The 17921-nt window shown below is 34.9% G+C and overlaps 1 protein-coding gene across 2 annotated transcripts; it reads left to right on the top strand.

Annotated features, from left to right (window-relative positions):
• The first annotated feature begins 2034 nt into the window (after window positions 1-2034).
• LOC145999605 (protein CDV3 homolog) lies at window positions 2035-17921 on the top strand. 2 transcript variants are annotated; one of them, XM_083136670.1, is made up of 5 exons: window positions 2035-2408; window positions 9739-9967; window positions 10980-11072; window positions 13600-13705; window positions 15946-17921. In XM_083136670.1, exons 1-5 carry the CDS (start codon window positions 2196-2198, stop codon window positions 16103-16105), a joined length of 801 nt encoding a protein of 266 aa, XP_082992796.1. In that variant the 5' UTR covers window positions 2035-2195; the 3' UTR covers window positions 16106-17921. The 2 variants fall into 2 exon arrangements, with proteins under 2 accessions (XP_082992796.1, XP_082992805.1); XM_083136679.1 differs by having other exon boundaries at window positions 2036-2396.

Below are 17921 nucleotides of genomic sequence, written 5' to 3'. Positions count from 1 at the left end.
TTGTCCCTTCGAATTTGGCCGCTCTACGTAGGATAGATCTTTGTTTACATTAGTAGTAGTACGTAATAGCAGCGTGTTGTCATTGCTGGTATGGAAGAAACGTTTAAATTACCCGTTATATTTAAATATTGCGAATGCGATGTGAATTCCAGGAACTATAACGAAGGTGAAGCTGTGCTGAGAGCGAAGCATTTAATTATGATAAATAACACGGACACCTGTATTGCAAAGCTTGGGCAGGAAATAAATGTAAACATGCCGTTGCAGTTTTTCCCCCAAGGAGGCAGGCTGGTTTAATAACAGCACCGGATAATAACAACAACAACAATTTCATTGAGGCTGTCTTCAGTCTTCACTGAAAATTGACTGACTGAATGAAACAGCAACATTAGCATGTCAATTATGTTTTTCTGACTTACCTTTATTATTTCGGACATTAATTAATTCTCATACTATTTTCATCTTCGCACTTAATCGACTTGCATCTATCTGTTCCAAATTTCATGGATAATAATACATTGTTTTCGAAAAAATGTTATATTCATAAAGAACAATTTAAAATTTACTTTCATGGCAATAAAATCATTTTTCCGAAAGATTATTTCGGAAAATAAAGTGAACAGACTCGTGCATTCTTCGTAATTTCCTTGCCGCATTTCAGTTATGCCAATCTTGTCAATCAGTTCTGTTTTCCCTGATTTATTTAAACATTTCATTTTGTTGATTCCACGGGGTAGAAAACACATGTAAGCTTTTCACTTGTCCTGAACCACAAAACGATTTAGAGCAAAAAACTGAACAGTAGACACTACTTTTTCACATGTTCCCCATGCTTTGAACGGCTTCAACATGGCGAAGCGCAGCGAAGTGTCCTACGTGGAGTGGTTCCTGAAAATCTCTCCAGATGGCATATCAAATAATTTTAATCGCGAATACGTCTTTCGAATTGCACTTCGACTGCAGCGCCAAAAACGATCAGTAGATAAAACTGAGTACTCGTTGTTTTTCTCGCGTTTTAAATCACATAGCATTTTCAAATGTTCGTACACATACATTTCCACACATTAGAAGAACTATAACCAACAACTTGCTGGCCCATAACGTATATCTATCTACCTGTGTCGCGGCTTTCTACCTCCGTGATTTTGAACAAATGAACAACGTGTGCGGAAACCACGTGACCTCACCAACCATCTGCAATGCGACCTGTGCACTTGTACGCTTCTGTTCTTGGCGCTTTCGAACTGTACTAGGTGACGTCACTTCCGCACAAGACCGTACAAGTTTGTACTTTGTACCTTTCGGACAGAGCCTCACTTCCAGTCTACGACTTCAAGACCGCACTCCAAGACTATACTCGGAGGATGCTCGCTTCAAGTACGGTCTTGCACCTTTGGGACACGGCCAGTATGTCGATGCATCAAAACATGCGTACATCTTCTGCTGCAACCATGCTGCAACATGCAGGATTCGATATCAAGGTTGTTTCAGTAAGAAGCTTTCCGAATTTTACCGAAATTGACGTCAGTTGTGGTGCACCACTTTTGATGAACGCTGGTAAATTTCATAAACATTCCAACTTTCTCGCGAATTCGGGATTTTTTTTATAGATTTTTGTGATTTTCTGATGGCTTGAATCAGATAGGAAATTTTTCCAACTAAAGAAGTAAATGTTTGCATCTCAAATATATCTAATGAAAGTATCAGAGCATGATTATTTATTAGTAAAGGAAAGAAATATGATAATTTCATGATTTCATCACCGCTTTCTTTATCCTAGTAGCATTCTATGCTGCTAGTAGCATAATCTGTGCTAGGAGCTCTACCAGTTAGCGGTTGCAATAAAGTTGAAATTTTGAAGATAAGTAATCACGAGGTACTACTTAAGTGCAATTTAAGATGAAACTTTCTGACTGCATTAATGTTTGAACGCTTGTACACTTTCATTTCTTGTTTTAAATTAATACCTTTAATTACTTAATATATGCTTTGCATTCAATGTGGGTAAGCTTGCATGATGCTTAATTCTTAGTAGAGGTCACCGGAAGTGCTTTGGTGTCATTTGGGATATGGTGGTACCCATGTGGAAGATCGTGTTGAAACTAATTTTGTCGATATTGTATGGAAGCTGATTAAGGCTTGAATATATTACTGTATTAATTCATCAGTTGCGCTGTGTATATTTTAGCGTAACAATGGCAGATCTGGATGATTTTTTTGCGAAGAAAGATAAAAAGAAGGCTAAAGGAAAGAAATTTCTAACAGCAGACCAAATTGCCAGAAAGTTGGAAGAAACCGGGAAGAAAGTGGAAAAAACTAAGAAGGAAAAGGAAAAAACTACTTTACCATCCCAAAATGTTCTTCAGGAAGGAGAGGAGCCAGTACATCAAGTGGAGGTATCTTTAAAAGTATATACCTTTTGAAATCTTAAATAGCTAAAGACCGCCATATTGAAAGTAGAGGTGTAAGGTAATTTATCTACTGATCTATATGTTTTTCCGCAGCACAATCCACAAGGTCCATTGTAAAATATGCTTGAAGTATCGCAGCATGACCGTTGTACTCTATTATTGATCTAATCGATGGACAAAGGTTTGATGAATTTAGTATGCAGGGCACAACTTCTATCAGTGTCCTCTTTCTACCATTGCTTAATCCTTCGTCGGTCGCACGTGAAAAAATAACATGCTCGGTCGCGCTGTATCTAGTAAGTTTTTTTTTTTTAATTTTCACTTTATTTTAGTCCTACATATAACTATTCCTAAACATCATAAAAATTTGGTAAATATGCGATATCGCCCAAACGGATTTCTTGAAATTTACAGGAGAAACTACTTTCTGAAATCAGTTTCTGTACCATTGTCGAAGTTCTTAGAGGTATTTTCTTTCGCAGAAACTGAAAACTTTATCATATAATGCTGCAGAACAAGAAATAATAACTTTTTATTTAAGGAACTTGCATTTTCTGTAAAGGGACAACATTATGCCGTTGTTTCCATTATGTACCTGCAGATGGCGCGAGCGTCGAAAGTCGCGCGGTCTGGCCAGTGTTTCCAAACGTGCCTTTTTTAAAGATATTTTTTTCCTTTTTTTAACTACGCTTACCTATCCTAACCTTGCCGGAAATGGTCCATGGGGCTATCGTGAATGGTTTTTGGGGCTATCGTGAATGTTTTTTTGGGGCTATTTGTCAATGGTTTGTGATGACATAATGAACACAAAAGTAGGTATATTTCGGTTAAGAAGGTTGAAACACTGCATACACAATCCAAATTGAGAAAACACGATCTATGACGAGTGCACGCCATATTGTCTGTTACCCAAGTGGAACAAGGAAGACAAAAAATGACTCGTAATACGAAAAGTTGACACTATTTTATGGAAAAAGGCATAACTTCACCTCAAAGAATCTTCCGCAATGCAGAATAGGTAAGTATCAATGCTAAAATTAACGAAATAAAGGAGCGAGAGGTGTTCGTGCGATACGATAATGCATAATTACCAAAAATTTTTGGTACCCTTGACCCTTTGTACCCCCTAGAGAAAGTGAAATATTTTGCATGGTATATGAAGTTTGGTAACTGTTCCAGTAAATGTCTGTTATATCGGAGATACATTAAAATCGGATATTTTGTGTTTCGGATGGTTCGTACTTACCAATTGTGTATTGCGGAACATAGTTGAAGGTGCCATTATGCTTTTTACACGAAAATAACTTCAATTTTTCACATTACGATCATTTCTTTTGGTTCCTTTCTTCCGTTGCGGAACATACAATATGGCGCACACAGCTGTGGATCATCGCACGTTGTGCTTGTGTTTTATCGATTTGGACTGGTCATGCAGTGTTTCAACCTTCTTAACTGAAAAATACCTACTTTCGTGTTCATTATGTCATCAGAAACCATTGACAGATAGCCCCAAAAAACATTCACGATTGCCCCCGGAACCATTTCCGGCAAGGTTAGGTTAGGTAAGCATAGTTAAAAAAAATTATCATAAAATAAAAGGCAAGTTTGGAAACACTGGCGAGACCGTGTGACTTTCGATGCTCGTGCCATCTGCAGGTACATAATGGAAACAATGTCATAATGTTGTCGCTTTGCACAGTGCTTATTTCTTGTTCTGCAGCATTCTACGGTGAGAAAATACCTCCACGAACTTTTAAAATGCTACAGAAACTCATTTGCATAAGTAGTTTCTTCTGTAAAGATGAAGAAATGTCTCTCCGATATAACGCACATTTACCACTGTTCCGATTGTTTTATGATTGTAGTTCTAACAGAAAGACTAATAAACGTAGAATTTTGTAATTCATTGTCGCACGAAATTTGATCCTTAAAGTAATGAGGACTGTTTGGAATCGAAAAAAAAAGATAAAATTTTCGTATCCGCAAAACGTATTTCTTCAATTTTACAGGAGAGAGTACTTACCGAACTTACTTTCCGTACACTTTTGAAAGGTCGTGGAAGTGTTTTTTCCCATCAGTTAATTTATTTCTTCGGTAAATCATGTATTTTTGAAAATTAATGTCTCTCCAGTGCACAAAAGCTGTTGCCTCTATGTCCTTCCACTACGTGAATCAAATGTTGCGTGCGTTTGATGATGTAACCCCCGGTCAGTGTTTCCAACCACACTGTTGTTTTCCAAGAACATGACAATTTTAACTGTTTGCCTTGACAGAACCTAACTTAACCTTGCCGTGCATGTTTCGTGGGGCTATACGTGAATGGTTCATGGGGCTTTCCGTGCATGGTTTGTAGGGCTATCCGTGCATGGTTCGTGGGGTTTTCGAACCTGGAAAAGAATACAAAATAAATATCACGAAAGTAGGTATTTTTCGATGAAGGTTGCAACACTGCATAACCACTGATCATGAAGAGCCCTAGTCAAGATTTCTTCGCCATATTGCATGTAATGCAAGCGAAATCAAATAAACAAGAATTACTCGATATGTCGAAAAATGATATTATTTGTGTGAAAAAAACGAAATGGCACCTTCAAGAATCCTTAGGAATGCAGAATACGTAAGTACCATTGTGAAAAAGAAGAAAATAAAGGAATTTCATACGTTTGGCGGATACTGAAATTTTAATAACAAAAATTACCTTACACAAGAATGCACACTTCCCATGAACAAGATATTCTCCATTGACAACCGACAGCTAGTATAGGAGACTAGTGGGAATTAATGTAGAAGTAAATCGGAACCTTAGTAGAATGCATTTAGGCACACTGGAATTAATTGTATATTACGTACATCCTATTTTGACGATTAATACAAATTTCAATGTAATTCTTGAGGAGGTAGGTTGGGTAAACTGCCAAAATTTTTCTTTAGCACTATATATATATATATATATATATATATATATATATATATATATATATATATATATATATATATATATGATATATGATATATATTATCACTAGGCTTCGGATAGTTATGCACTAAAAAAACTTTAAATATGCTCTTAAAATGCTCGATAAAAATGATAAAAATATGCATTTAAAATTTTAGAAATTTACATTAAACAGGAAATTTAGCCATAGCTTGTAACCATTTATTAATTCCACTGTTTATATGGTTTGGCTTACCTTATTGACAATTGACCATATTTTACATATGGTTTTGTATCTTTATCGTAACTCCACTAACTGTTTCTGACTTCACTGAACGTCACGATTAGCAGAAGGTGGAATTTCACCAGCTGTCTCTCATTCTACTCAGCACGAAAGGTTACTATCTTAACAACTACGTATTGTTTCAAATGCTCAAAACTAAACTTATGCTTGTTATCCACAAGTATACTTTTATATTCTGCAAACACACACTCCACATCACAAGAAACAATAGGCGCATGTTGTAATTTGGATGTTTGTGAGTGTCCATTCATCAATTTCATCATATCATCACTCATCCCCATCTTCACAAATTAGCCAAACGTGGCACAAAAAGCGAAGTCAAATAAAGCAACTCAATCAATGAAGCATGTTGTAATTTTAACAAATCGGAAACGTTCAATTCACTTGGAATACTGTCCACATTTTGTTTCCCTTCATGAATAGAGCAAATGTCCTTTAGGAGCTTGTAGCCAGAATTCTTCGCGAACACATACTGAATCATCTTTCTGAATTGCTCCAATGGAAAGGAAACTACAAATTTTCAGACAGAAACAGCAGAATATGCATTTGTAAGAAAAAAATGGTAACATATGCAATATATCCTGAAGACACTGAAAATATGAATTTGCATATGCTACATGCAAAATGCATAACTATCCGAAGCCTAATATCACCTTACTAACATTTATTTATGTGTCACTCTGCCCTTCACTACACTCGTCACCACATCCCAGTTCAGTCTCTTTCAAATATATATATATACTTCGCTGCTCATTAAATGTTGGCAAAACATATACGTTGCTCTTCATTCTTATTTGGTTTCTGATTTAATCTGAATTAACCCAACTTAGAATGGCATTGGTTTCTGTCCGATTAGATATTAAGCTCAAGGGTGCCTGCAGAAGGGGTGGAGATATCTGGAAAGATTTCAAAAGACAATTGAAATTTTAAATTTGTAGCATGAAAACGTGCGTTGAAAGACAGCAGATTAAGTGCCTATGCAAATTATCCTAGTGGTGGGGATGCTATACGAGAATTCTCTAAACTGGGAAAAAGCAACACCCCACCTTTCCTTCACTTTAAGTACAGCTGCCCTCCCCCCTTGAGAAAAAACTTGGATGCATTGTATATTGGTAAAAAAGATGATTTGTATTTGAGGTTTTATTGAATGGAAACTAATTTCAGCCTACTAAATAGTATTCTGGGGAGCTCTTTGTAAATTTATAAGATTCTTAAGATAGTAAATCAACTAAGTTCATCTTGAAGTTTTCTTCACAAATCTAGTCGCAAGTGGTTATCAGTTGTAGTACAATTAGAAAAATGCAAAGTTTCGTTGTATAGAAATTAAGGATATTTAAATTTTTACTATTCCATTACCTATGTAGGTTGTGCTTTTAAATGCCTTGCAGCATTATAAGTTGCTCAGTACCATTAACAAAGGATTACCCATTAATATTATCACATAAAAATTATACCTTCTTCATTCTGAAGAAGAAATATGTTCTTGAATAAATTTACAACAATCTGTAATAGCGTAGCCTATTTATAGCATTTAACAATTCCATTTCTTTTGGATAAGATGATGTGGGTATCACCTGCTGATTTTTGTAATGGATAAAACCATGAATAAAGTTAACCCCAGCTAGCCCTCCCAAGCAGAGGGGCAAAACTACGCCTATGCTGTATCTGAGATGCATGCAGCTAAAGTGGTTTATGTTCTCAGGAGTGATTAGGTTTGAAGTTCTCAGTTTCTCAGTAGCTTCTTCTCTATTTGTTCAAGGTAAATTGATTTAAATCAGGTGTTGATAGCAAACATCTTGTGTAGGCACCCTTGAGCTTAATATCTAATCGGACAGAAACCAATGCCATTCTAAGTTGCGTTAATTCAGATTAAATCAGAAACCAAATAAGAATGAAGAGCAACATATAAGTTTTGCCAACATTTAATGAGCAGCGAAGTGTGTGTGTGTGTGTGTGTATATATATATATATATATATATATATATATATATATATATATATATATATATATATATTTGGAAAAAAAATAGCAGCAGCATAACGAAATGCTGTGTATTTTTATATGTAGATACATATGGGACTCTTGAGATTTAGTGCACTAAACTGGAACACTGTAAGTATTATGACGCTTTCGGATCTTAAGAAATGTCTATTGAAGAAGTGAATTATGGAGACTAAGAATTACGGAACTATTACGAAATTAAGAACCTCACAATGCAAGTTACTGAATTACTGCGAAAGGTGCGCTTGGGCTCTATGTAGGCTTAAGGATAAATTCATTTTTTTATTAAAAGAATTATCATTTGTGCCTGAAAACAAGGTCTGAATGAAACAAAATATAAAAAGAAAACATGCACTAATAAATGATGTCATGACGGATGTAGGAACTTAATATCTATAGGTGAAATATTATTTAATTATCCTAAAAACTACGCTTTTAAATGAGGATCGTCCCTAGCCAAGGGACTTCAAGAGAAAACCGATTATGACATTTGAAGCAGGTTTTATATGATCACTTTGTGTATGCATTCTTTAAATATATTTCAGAAATTCAATAGTCTAAGCTTGTTTGCTCAATGCCTGACTTTTACTATTAATAAATTCTCTATTAAAGGGAATGATCATTTTGTTATCTGTGCTTTAATTTCATAAACAGTATGAGCACAACATAAAAGAATCATTTTCTGATAATTTCCAATCTACAAAAGATGATTAAGATTTCTTGCTGTTATAACCAGCCTAAGCACGTATCCTTCCACGATAATCTTCCTGTGGGTTATTTGAAACGACAAACTCTAGAAGAATGAAAGTATCCTGAGACTCCCAAGAGATACCTGAGATTCCTAGAGCAGCATCCCTAGAAGTGATCCACAAGATTCCCCTGTCACCAGGAGAGTTGAACACAACTTTCAGCTGCACTGCATTCATATTGGTGACGTGGTGCAATACACACAAAAGACTTGGAAAAGAGTGTTTTCGCCAATGAACTGTAGTGATCACCACTTAATAAAACAATTACGCACGATTGAATTGCTTGTACAAAATCGCGACATTTAGGCGTAAAAAAAAAAAAGTAAAGTGCTCCCCTGTGCATAGCACCATGCCATGAAGGCGTATAGGGGGTGTGGGGGTAACGCCCCACACTTTCTTGATCAGGTCGCGAGTGGCATTTAGGCGTACATCTTCAAATGTCCCCCACGCAATACAAATCCACAGAAACTAAATTCACTTCACTTCTGTGAACTGACGCCTTTTCCCTGTCAAAACTGCTATTCTGTTTAAGTCTCTACAATGATGGCTTTTCTTTTTTATGTTGGAAAAAAACACAATTGTAGGAACTCATTGTTGAAAGGCTACATTTATGTAAACACTGGTTGCAACACCACTGTTGTTTGAATGTAACAATGTTTGCTTAGTGCTTCAAGGTGGAAGATCAAAAGAAATAACGGTGATATATTTTCTTTGAAATCTTGTTTCGGAACAAAACAAAAGGCACATGCACTTCATCTTTCATTGTATTCTTTCCTTATCTGCGACTGCCACACCACAAGAGTAATTGCTCTACATGAAAGTTTCATGAGAATTATCTAATTTCTGTGTGCACTTCCTATTTCCTTAATTATTTTATGCATATGTCACATGCATTTGGTGGGAAAGGGGGCCTAATGGCTGGTGCCCCTAGCTCCTACCTAACTACGCCTATGGACCGATGTAGGTTTGACATTCCAATGTAATTTACAATACAGAATCAATAAACTGTCATTCCTTATGTTGAGAAGTTTGCTTATATATAACTTGGCATATTATACACAAGAAATCTCTCCAATCTTGGATACGTTTGCAACTTAAGTGAATGAGGAATGATTTACTTGTCATTATTTCAGTTTTTAAGGTTATCTAAATTATTTCTCATTTATCAAACTGACATCTCATTTATTTTTGATTGGACCTTTTTAATAATTTGTGATACAGCATGGATAACTATTAAAAATGTAATAATTTGAATATGAGCATGCTTTTGATTTTCTTTCTGTGTTACATGAAAAATAATGGAACTGATGTGTAATTTATAATTTTCATGTTGACAGGTAGAAGAAGATGAATGGAAAGAGTTTGAAGAGGAAAAAAAGGATTATAGTGGACTGAAAATCCAGAACCTACAGCTAGAAGAAGGCAAATTGGAAGAAGATGATGATGATGATGATGATGAACAAGAAGTAACAGAAAGTGGGGAACCCGTTCGGAGAACAAAAAAAGCTCCCGCTGGTCCATGGAAATCTGTGAATGCTCCACCTCGTGCAGAAACTGAGTTACAAGGTACATATGCTTGCACCATTATTTTACTAACAGCATCATAAATGTTCTGCTTTCAAGCAAGTGTAATTTTTTTCTATGTTTCCAGTTTGTTTATAATTCTCTTTTGATTTGTTTTGCTATGTCTTTACAAACTTTCCCATATTTTAGGTGTTTCACAGTTAAGACATGGCCTACTATGTTGCAAGTTGCTAAGCATATTCTGTACACTGTGGTGATGTGAAACTATATCTTGAAATAAAAGTTATGATATTTGTCATGACATAAGATGGGATATAGATTTTTGGGCTTCAAATTCAGAAAATATTGTTTCCCTATTTATATAGGGGTTTATATTTGGGTTAGGTGGTAGAACAGTCGCAGGTTGAACCTCACCCTTTAATAAAGGGAAATTGAAATAATAATAAAAATAAACTTGTCCAATTATTTGTTCTCAACTTGCAGTTCTTGTGGTGAAAGGCAGTATGAAAAACAATGCACAACCAAAATTTTTGTATTGCCACGGTTGCATGATCGGTCTGAATGGAAATCCTTCTTTTTCACACTTGAATGGAAAGTAGCAATACTCCAAACTTCACCCCACACCATACTCGTATCAATTAATCTCAAATCTCGATTGTCATTCAGGATCTGCCGGCCCCCGTGGTGCTGTGGTTAACACACAGCTCTACGATGCCAGGTGCCCCAGGTTCGAATTCCGGCCTGAGCATGTATGTTGGCGAGTGTCGATTCATCAATTTCATCATATCATCACTCATCCCAATCTTCGCAAATTAGCCAAAAGTGGCACAAAAGCAAGAAATCAAATCAATACATACCCACTACTTTTGTACTTAATTTTGGGGACAACCAGACATGATGAAAGACATTGTAAATAAAATTTCAGTAACCATGTGTGACATTCAGTATCCAAAGTTGAATTCAATACCATTTTTAATATAATACTGTTGCATATATTGTCCTTACTATTCACAATTTTCTAAAGTATTTACTAACATATTTTAATTACTTGCAGAAGAGAAAACTCAGGTAGAAGCACCTCCTGCAAAATCGAAAGGTTCATATGTTGCTCCTCATATGCGTGAGAGCCAAGCTGCATCTACTCCTAGTAAGTTTCCTATTATTCCATGTAGTTTAACAGTGAGTTCAGATTGGTACCAGTGTGAAAAAGTGTACTATTTATCTGTTCTATTTTGCTATTGAAAAGTAAGCTTCACCTCTATTTGTTACACTACCATCATAGGGGGTTCAGGATGAAAGTGATCGCAAATGAGTATTTCCTGAGTCAACATTGCACTGGCAAAATGGAACATTTTGACAATTCCACTTGATTCTGCTCTCAAGCTTGCCAAGTGTGAATTAGTATTTTCCTGAAATAGTTGTAAAAACTACTATATTAGTGCACAAAGGTCTGATTCTCACTTAATTCTAAGCATAGTCAATTGTCAGTCTCAGATTCTCACTTAATTCTAAGGGTAGTCAAATTGTCCAGGGTGCATTAATAGTGCATACAATGAATTTAGGAACAATGCCTCTGTTATTATTATATTTATTTAGTGTTGCCTTGTTGTGTTTAAATAATTTATTTGTGTATTTAATTTAGGGATGAACAAATAGCGCTTTGAATTGTTACTGATACAAATGCAAATACCCTTCCTGTTATGGATACTTGAAATCTGTGAAGTTTCAAATATTTTTAAATGTTAATTTGTATGTATTGTAATTGTAAGCATATTACACACTAGTTTAGATTAAAGTTTAAACTGTAGGTCCAGTCCCAATTAACCTACTTCAGCACAAAGTGCACGTAAAAGCAGACAGACCTTTTGTATTCACGTAGAAGATTACTAAATATTAAACTACCTGCCATTTAATCCCAATATCCATTCTCATTGTACATTTGCACAATTTAAAAAAAAATGTTATTTTGGTGCAGTGGTTCAAATTTCAATTTGTGGATTATCTTTATCTGATAGGTTGTCATTTTGATATCTTAAAAGTTATGCTTATAAATATGATAGAAAAGTTGACATAAAATTTGTATGTTTTCTTGGATCTTTGATATATATATGTGAGTGTGTGTGCGATTCTCAGTGCAAGAGGGGTGCCAAAATCTATTCTTGCCCCATACCAGCCAGCTGTGCCTCTGGAACACAAGCACAAAAAACGTAGCCATACGAAGTAGATTATTATTCAGTTTGTGTTCATTCTCTGAAGCTGTTTAATGAAGACCACCCAGTTTTGCCCAAGATAAGGTACATAGGTCCATTAATTGTACAAAATTAACTAACTCTCTAGCCTTCTTAAACCCGAAGGTTCGTGGCTGCAGCAACACAGGCCTTCCATCTGTCTCTATCCTGAGCAAGATCTATATGCTCTTTTCCATCCCTACCGATTTCCTTTAGGTCTATCTCAACGTTGTCCCCCCATCTTCATCTTGGCCTTCCTACAGGTCTCTTACCATCAGGTTTCCCAACAAGAATCCTGTAAACTCCTCTTTCTTCTCCCATTCATGCTACATGGCCTGCCCACCTAAGCCTGCTTGATTTAATTATTCTAATAATATCTGGACAAGAATACAAATTATGTAGTTCTAAATTATGTAACCTTCTCCACTCACCTGTCTCCTCATCCATTTTAGGTCCAAAGATTTTCCTAAGGATCTTCTTTTCAAATACTCTCAATTTATGTTCCTCTTTCAATGTAAGGGACCAAGTTTCACATCCATATAATACTACAGGCAAAATTACTGTTTTGTATATTTTAACTTTTAGTTTCTTAGATATTAAACGAGAAGACAAAAGTTTATGAAGAGAGAAGTAACATGCATTTCCTGAATTAAGCCTACTTTTTATTTCCTCTTTAATATAATTTTCATTTGTTAATATTAGTCCTAAGTATTTGAATTTGGAAACTGGTTCAAACGAGTTGTTATCAATAATTAGATTTTGATTATTACCTAACACTTGGTTTCGACCTGTAAGCATATATTTAGTTTTCTCTTTGTTAACTTCCAAACCTCTCTCTTTAGCAGTTTTGAAAAATATTTTAGCATTATTCTTAATTGTATTCACATCATCCCCCAGTAAGTCTAAATCATCTGCATATGCTAACAACTGAGTCACACCATTTAATTTTAGTCCTTCTTTACTTTCTTTTACCTTCCTAACAGCATATTCTAAGGCAAAATTAAAGAGCAATGGAGATAATGCATCTCCTTGTTTTAACCCATCATGAATTGTAAATTTGTCAAACATATTAATACCCACACGAATTTTACTTTGTTTCACTGGTGCATATTTTTATCATACTAACAAGCTTCTTAGGTATTCCAAACTCTACTAATATATTATATAATTTATCTCTGACAGAATCATATGCTTTTTTGAAATCAATGAATAGCTGATGGGACATTTTGATCTGTAGTTGATCTGTTACGTTTAAATCCACATTGATAATCACCTATAATTTCATTAGCATATGGGGTTAGTCTTGTTAAAAGAATGTTAAATAATATTTTATATGTTGTTGAGAGTACAAAATTAATGCAAACCAATTCTCAATTTTCCTTTGTGTGTGTGCATGTGAGGGGGAGAGTAAGTGATTCAATATTATCATTAATTTTTAATTTTTAGGTTCCCGTTTAAAAACAAAAACTGCTCCAGATATTAACAGTGAAGTTTACTTTCCATCATTGTCTGCAGCAACATCATCGGAGCCAACTGGAGCATGGGGAAGAAGGTAGGTTAAGCCTTCCTTGGTTAACAATTTTTTTTACAACTCTTATTGGAGTGTGGGGATTAAGTTTCGAATATCAAAAATGATTTTTGCATTAAGTTTGAAATTTGTAGAAACTAATTTGTATTGAAGATGGAGGTAATATTAATTTCAGAACAATTGTGTCTTGAAAAGTTGTTTTGCAAAAGGCTCATTGCTATCTGAAGCAATCTTTTCCATAGAATGTAGAATTCACATGAAAAAGACGAAGCAAAGTGCCAAAATACTAAGCCAATCAAACCTATTCATTTTAAGCTACTTACAACATGCAATAAAGTAACTACATACTTAGATACATGCATATTTTGTTTTTAATAAACATGAATTGTGAGCATGCTGTAATGTTAATTTGTCATGGTTTTGAAAGATGCGAGGTATACATTTTGCATGTCTTTTCACAAAATGATGCAAAATAAATTCTTACACACGAAATTTAGAGTTTATTTACTTTTACAACAGTTTACAATGTCTGAATTAGCCTGCGAGATAAGCAAAATCATGGAAAATTGACTATTTCTGCTGTAAATATTTGAGAAGAAAAATGGACTCCTTCACTCAGGAATAAAACTTAACAATATGTGGAAACCGAGAAAGTGGGAAAGCATGAGGGAAGGGGTGAAACTCAAATGCAGATAAGAAATGAATAGCACAGTTGAATTTTGACTGTTTATATGTTTATTTTTTCATTTACAAAAAACTGTGTGATAATATTGATTGTTGTGCATAGATTTTACTCTTTGTGATTCTGTAATGCCAGACAGGCAAACCACCACAAAAACAGAGAATTGGTTACCAGGATGCAGATTTCTAATGGTCAAATGTTTGAGATTTTTGTGTACCATCATGGCACCAAAATGTAATTTCATATAATGAATTTGCCAGTTTCTGGAGGATATGGTTAGGGAGTGAGTGCAACTCCAAATCGATAATCAATTTTGTTGCCTTTCAGTTATACATCATATTTCTACATGGAATAAGTATGTAGAGTAGATTATATTCATTCATCTACTCACCAAACCAATATATTTACAGATGCACCTCCAACAATATTAGGATGATCAGAAAAGATAGATAAATCAGCCAATAGCATGCAATCTTAATTGACAATTATCCATTGTCTATCCTTTTTTTACTTACTACTGTATGTACCAAGTGGTTAGAATTGAAAGGTCAGGGGAAATATCAGGTAATTCAATTCAAGATAGTGATGTTATTTGCTGCCATGTAGATGATGTGCTGAACTTTACAACATGCTTTCTTCCGTTTCATACATTTAACACTAGCATTCGTAAAATCATGTTTTTTTTACCTTTTCATGTATATGTTCAGTAACGTTTTGCAATTAAAATTTAATTTTATGGAGTTGGAAGAAAGTTGACTTGCCTAGTTTTTTCCCCTGACCCTTCAAGTTCCCCTATTCAGAGTCCTCTGGAACCCATTCGAAGCAATGGATTGCAGTGAAACTAGGTATAGAAGCTATGTAGACCATGGGGAAGCAAATGCTGACGAGAGAAGAAAAAATAGTTCACACTTTTGCCACCAGTTGGAAATGTTCTGACAGCTGTTGCATTCAGATTACATCACTGTATGGTGTGAATTCACTGCTGATTTCATTCTGGGCCCTCTTTGAGGAGCTGACACTGCAAGGTCTGTCATACATTCCATTGCGAGTGCACGTTACTCTTAACTCCTTGCACAGCATGTGGTTCCTGCCTGCAAGAACGATGATGTTTAGACTTTGCATGTTGATTGACAAGTGAATGACCTGAATCGTGCCAACTTTGGGAATGAACATGTCATCTCCAGAGGTTCGGCCAAAGCTGAAAGCCAGCGTAACACATGATGTTGCTACCATTTCCCAGGAATGCTTCATGCGACCATTGATCATGCTGTACTGACATCAACTGCAAATAAAGTTTTGCATGTTAAACTTCTGGTTGCCATTACTTCAGCCCACATATGCACAAGGTGGTGAAAATTTGAACTATTTTTTTTCCGTTGGCATTTGCTTCCCTATGGTCTGCATAGCCTCTATACTTAGTTTCACTACATGCATGTTAATAATAAAGACCTGCTGTCACGAACATTCAGACAAATAAATATTAAACAATTATTTCTCCCAACTAGTCCTTTTTGACATTGTGTTCTAAGTGTCTGACACTAATTGATATACAGGCATGTTTTAAATTGTTTATATTTTGCAGAGGACGCCATGGTGAAAGTGATAGTGACAGAGGGTTTGAAGAAGTAAAGAATAGTAAATTACATTCAAGTAGGTATGCAGAAAGTGCTAAGACGTCTGGAGCTCCAAGTCTTGTCCTAGGAAATAAATTTGGTGCTCTTAGTCAGAACGATCAGAGCTGAAGATGTGTTAGTGTTAGAGAAATAAAACTTATTACAAGTGGTGGAAAGGAATCTGCGCAACAGAACTGTCACTAGCAGTAAAAATTTATAAAATTGCAATGAACTAGTGTGAAAGCATAATGTGTGCAAGAAAGCTTGTAACATTACATACCAAAATCTAGTTCTATGTAATCGTTTCATATTAAGGTTTTTTCAACACAAAATTCACAAGTATTCATACTGAATAATTCCACAGTGTATGCCAATTATTTAACTTTGTTTTGTTACAAGCAAAGTCTCAAAAATATTGAGTGGAATTTTGTCATGTAAGTTCTGAAATGTCTTTATATGAATGTTATGTGTTGAGTATGACTTTTCTGCTCTATAAATAAATGAATTTATATATATACACACACAAACACACGTGTTAAGCCATGTACCTAATTTTTGTAAATTATACTAAGCAGAAACTGTACAAGAGGTGGTATGATTTTTAATATTAGTAACACTATTTAACATGTTGAGTGGAAATTTGTCCCTGGGACAAGTTTACCATGTCAGGCTTTTGTATAAATAGTAAACTGGATATTACCTCACTGGAATATTTTTTGCTTGGTGGGTTGCCATTGTAGGCGAGGTAACAAATGTGAAGATTCATTTACCAGTGCTATTGATAATTGTCACTCCAGAGTGTATTGTGTGTTTATTGGGTGAATTTGATTTTTTCCATAATAAGTTTGTCACCATGCTGCCAGATTGCACAGAAGATTACCATGAAAAAAAAAGGTCCGTACACATAACCTAAGAAAGATGGATTGTTGGCAAATATAATGGGAGTTATTATACAACTGATGACTTTTTATGAAGAAATTCTATATATCTTGATTATAAAAGAGCTTATTGGATAAAATGTGTTAAGTATATTCTGTTGTGATGCAAATGGTGTGTGTGTATGACAATGCATATTTACTCTTGATTCATTTCTATTTTTATTGATCCCATCAGTAAATCTAATTAGTAACAAACTGTGCATATGCTCTAATGTGAAATTTGCTTCAATTCACAAGGTATCGACTTACAAGATGAGATGAGAATGTTTGAAGTCTGTTGAAAATGTACAGTTGACGTGCATGTTGAAGCTTTTGAAAGTTAGCAGAAGCAAGTGAAAGTTTCTAATGTGTAAGTGATAAATTGGGGATTTCTATTCCCTGTCCTCAATAATACTGCATGTAAGAGAGAAAAGAAAAGTTTGCAGGGAAATATCATTATAGCTCAACTTTTAGTCATACTTGCTCACGAAGTGATTTTGAAAGGTTTGGAGAATTGGTGAGTGAATGAGCTGTGTGTTTTCCACGTGGGAAATGTAGTGTTAAAGTTAGAATTCTAAGAATTGTGAAGGGTAATTCAAGTATACATGCCTATGAATGCCGATCCTTCTTCTTAATTTCTATTCATATGAAATGAGTCGAGACAAAGACTTTCACTGTAATAAAATTAAAAAGGCTTTCTTCTTTTTTTAAAAAAATTGTGGACACATGTTAAGTTTGGTGTTGTAGAAGCAGACTGCTTCGAAATGTGGAGTTAGCATAATCAACAAAAAATAAATTACAATGTCTGTGCTCTTAAGCTAAATATGAAAAATATATTGCAAGTCTTTGCAGTTTACCTTTAAGTAAAAAATAAAGTGGGATATGCAAATATATTTTTGGAACTTTTCTATGAGTTGTTTCTTTTGTAACGCATAATTTTAATTTACTTTGTTTGGTGATATTAGTTGGTCATATATATTTGTAGAGGTAGGTAGGAGAGGAAATTGAAAATAAAAAAGAAAAATCTT

The sequence above is a fragment of the Lepisma saccharinum genome, chromosome 1 (genome assembly GCF_977018435.1).
Source record: "Lepisma saccharinum chromosome 1, izLepSacc3.1, whole genome shotgun sequence".
Lineage (NCBI taxonomy): Eukaryota > Metazoa > Arthropoda > Insecta > Zygentoma > Lepismatidae > Lepisma > Lepisma saccharinum.
This window is presented reverse-complemented; position numbering and strand designations above follow the sequence as displayed.

Excerpts from the sequence above, each read along its gene's own strand:
- LOC145999605 (XM_083136670.1), top strand. The coding sequence starts at position 2,196 with ATGGCAGATCTGGATGATTTTTTTGCGAAGAAAGATAAAAAGAAGGCT. Across the intron at positions 2,409-9,738 it reads AAGTGGAGGTATCTTTAAAA|GTAGAAGAAGATGAATGGAA; the intron begins GTATATACCTTT and ends TCATGTTGACAG. Across the intron at positions 9,968-10,979 it reads TGCAGAAACTGAGTTACAAG|AAGAGAAAACTCAGGTAGAA; the intron begins GTACATATGCTT and ends AATTACTTGCAG.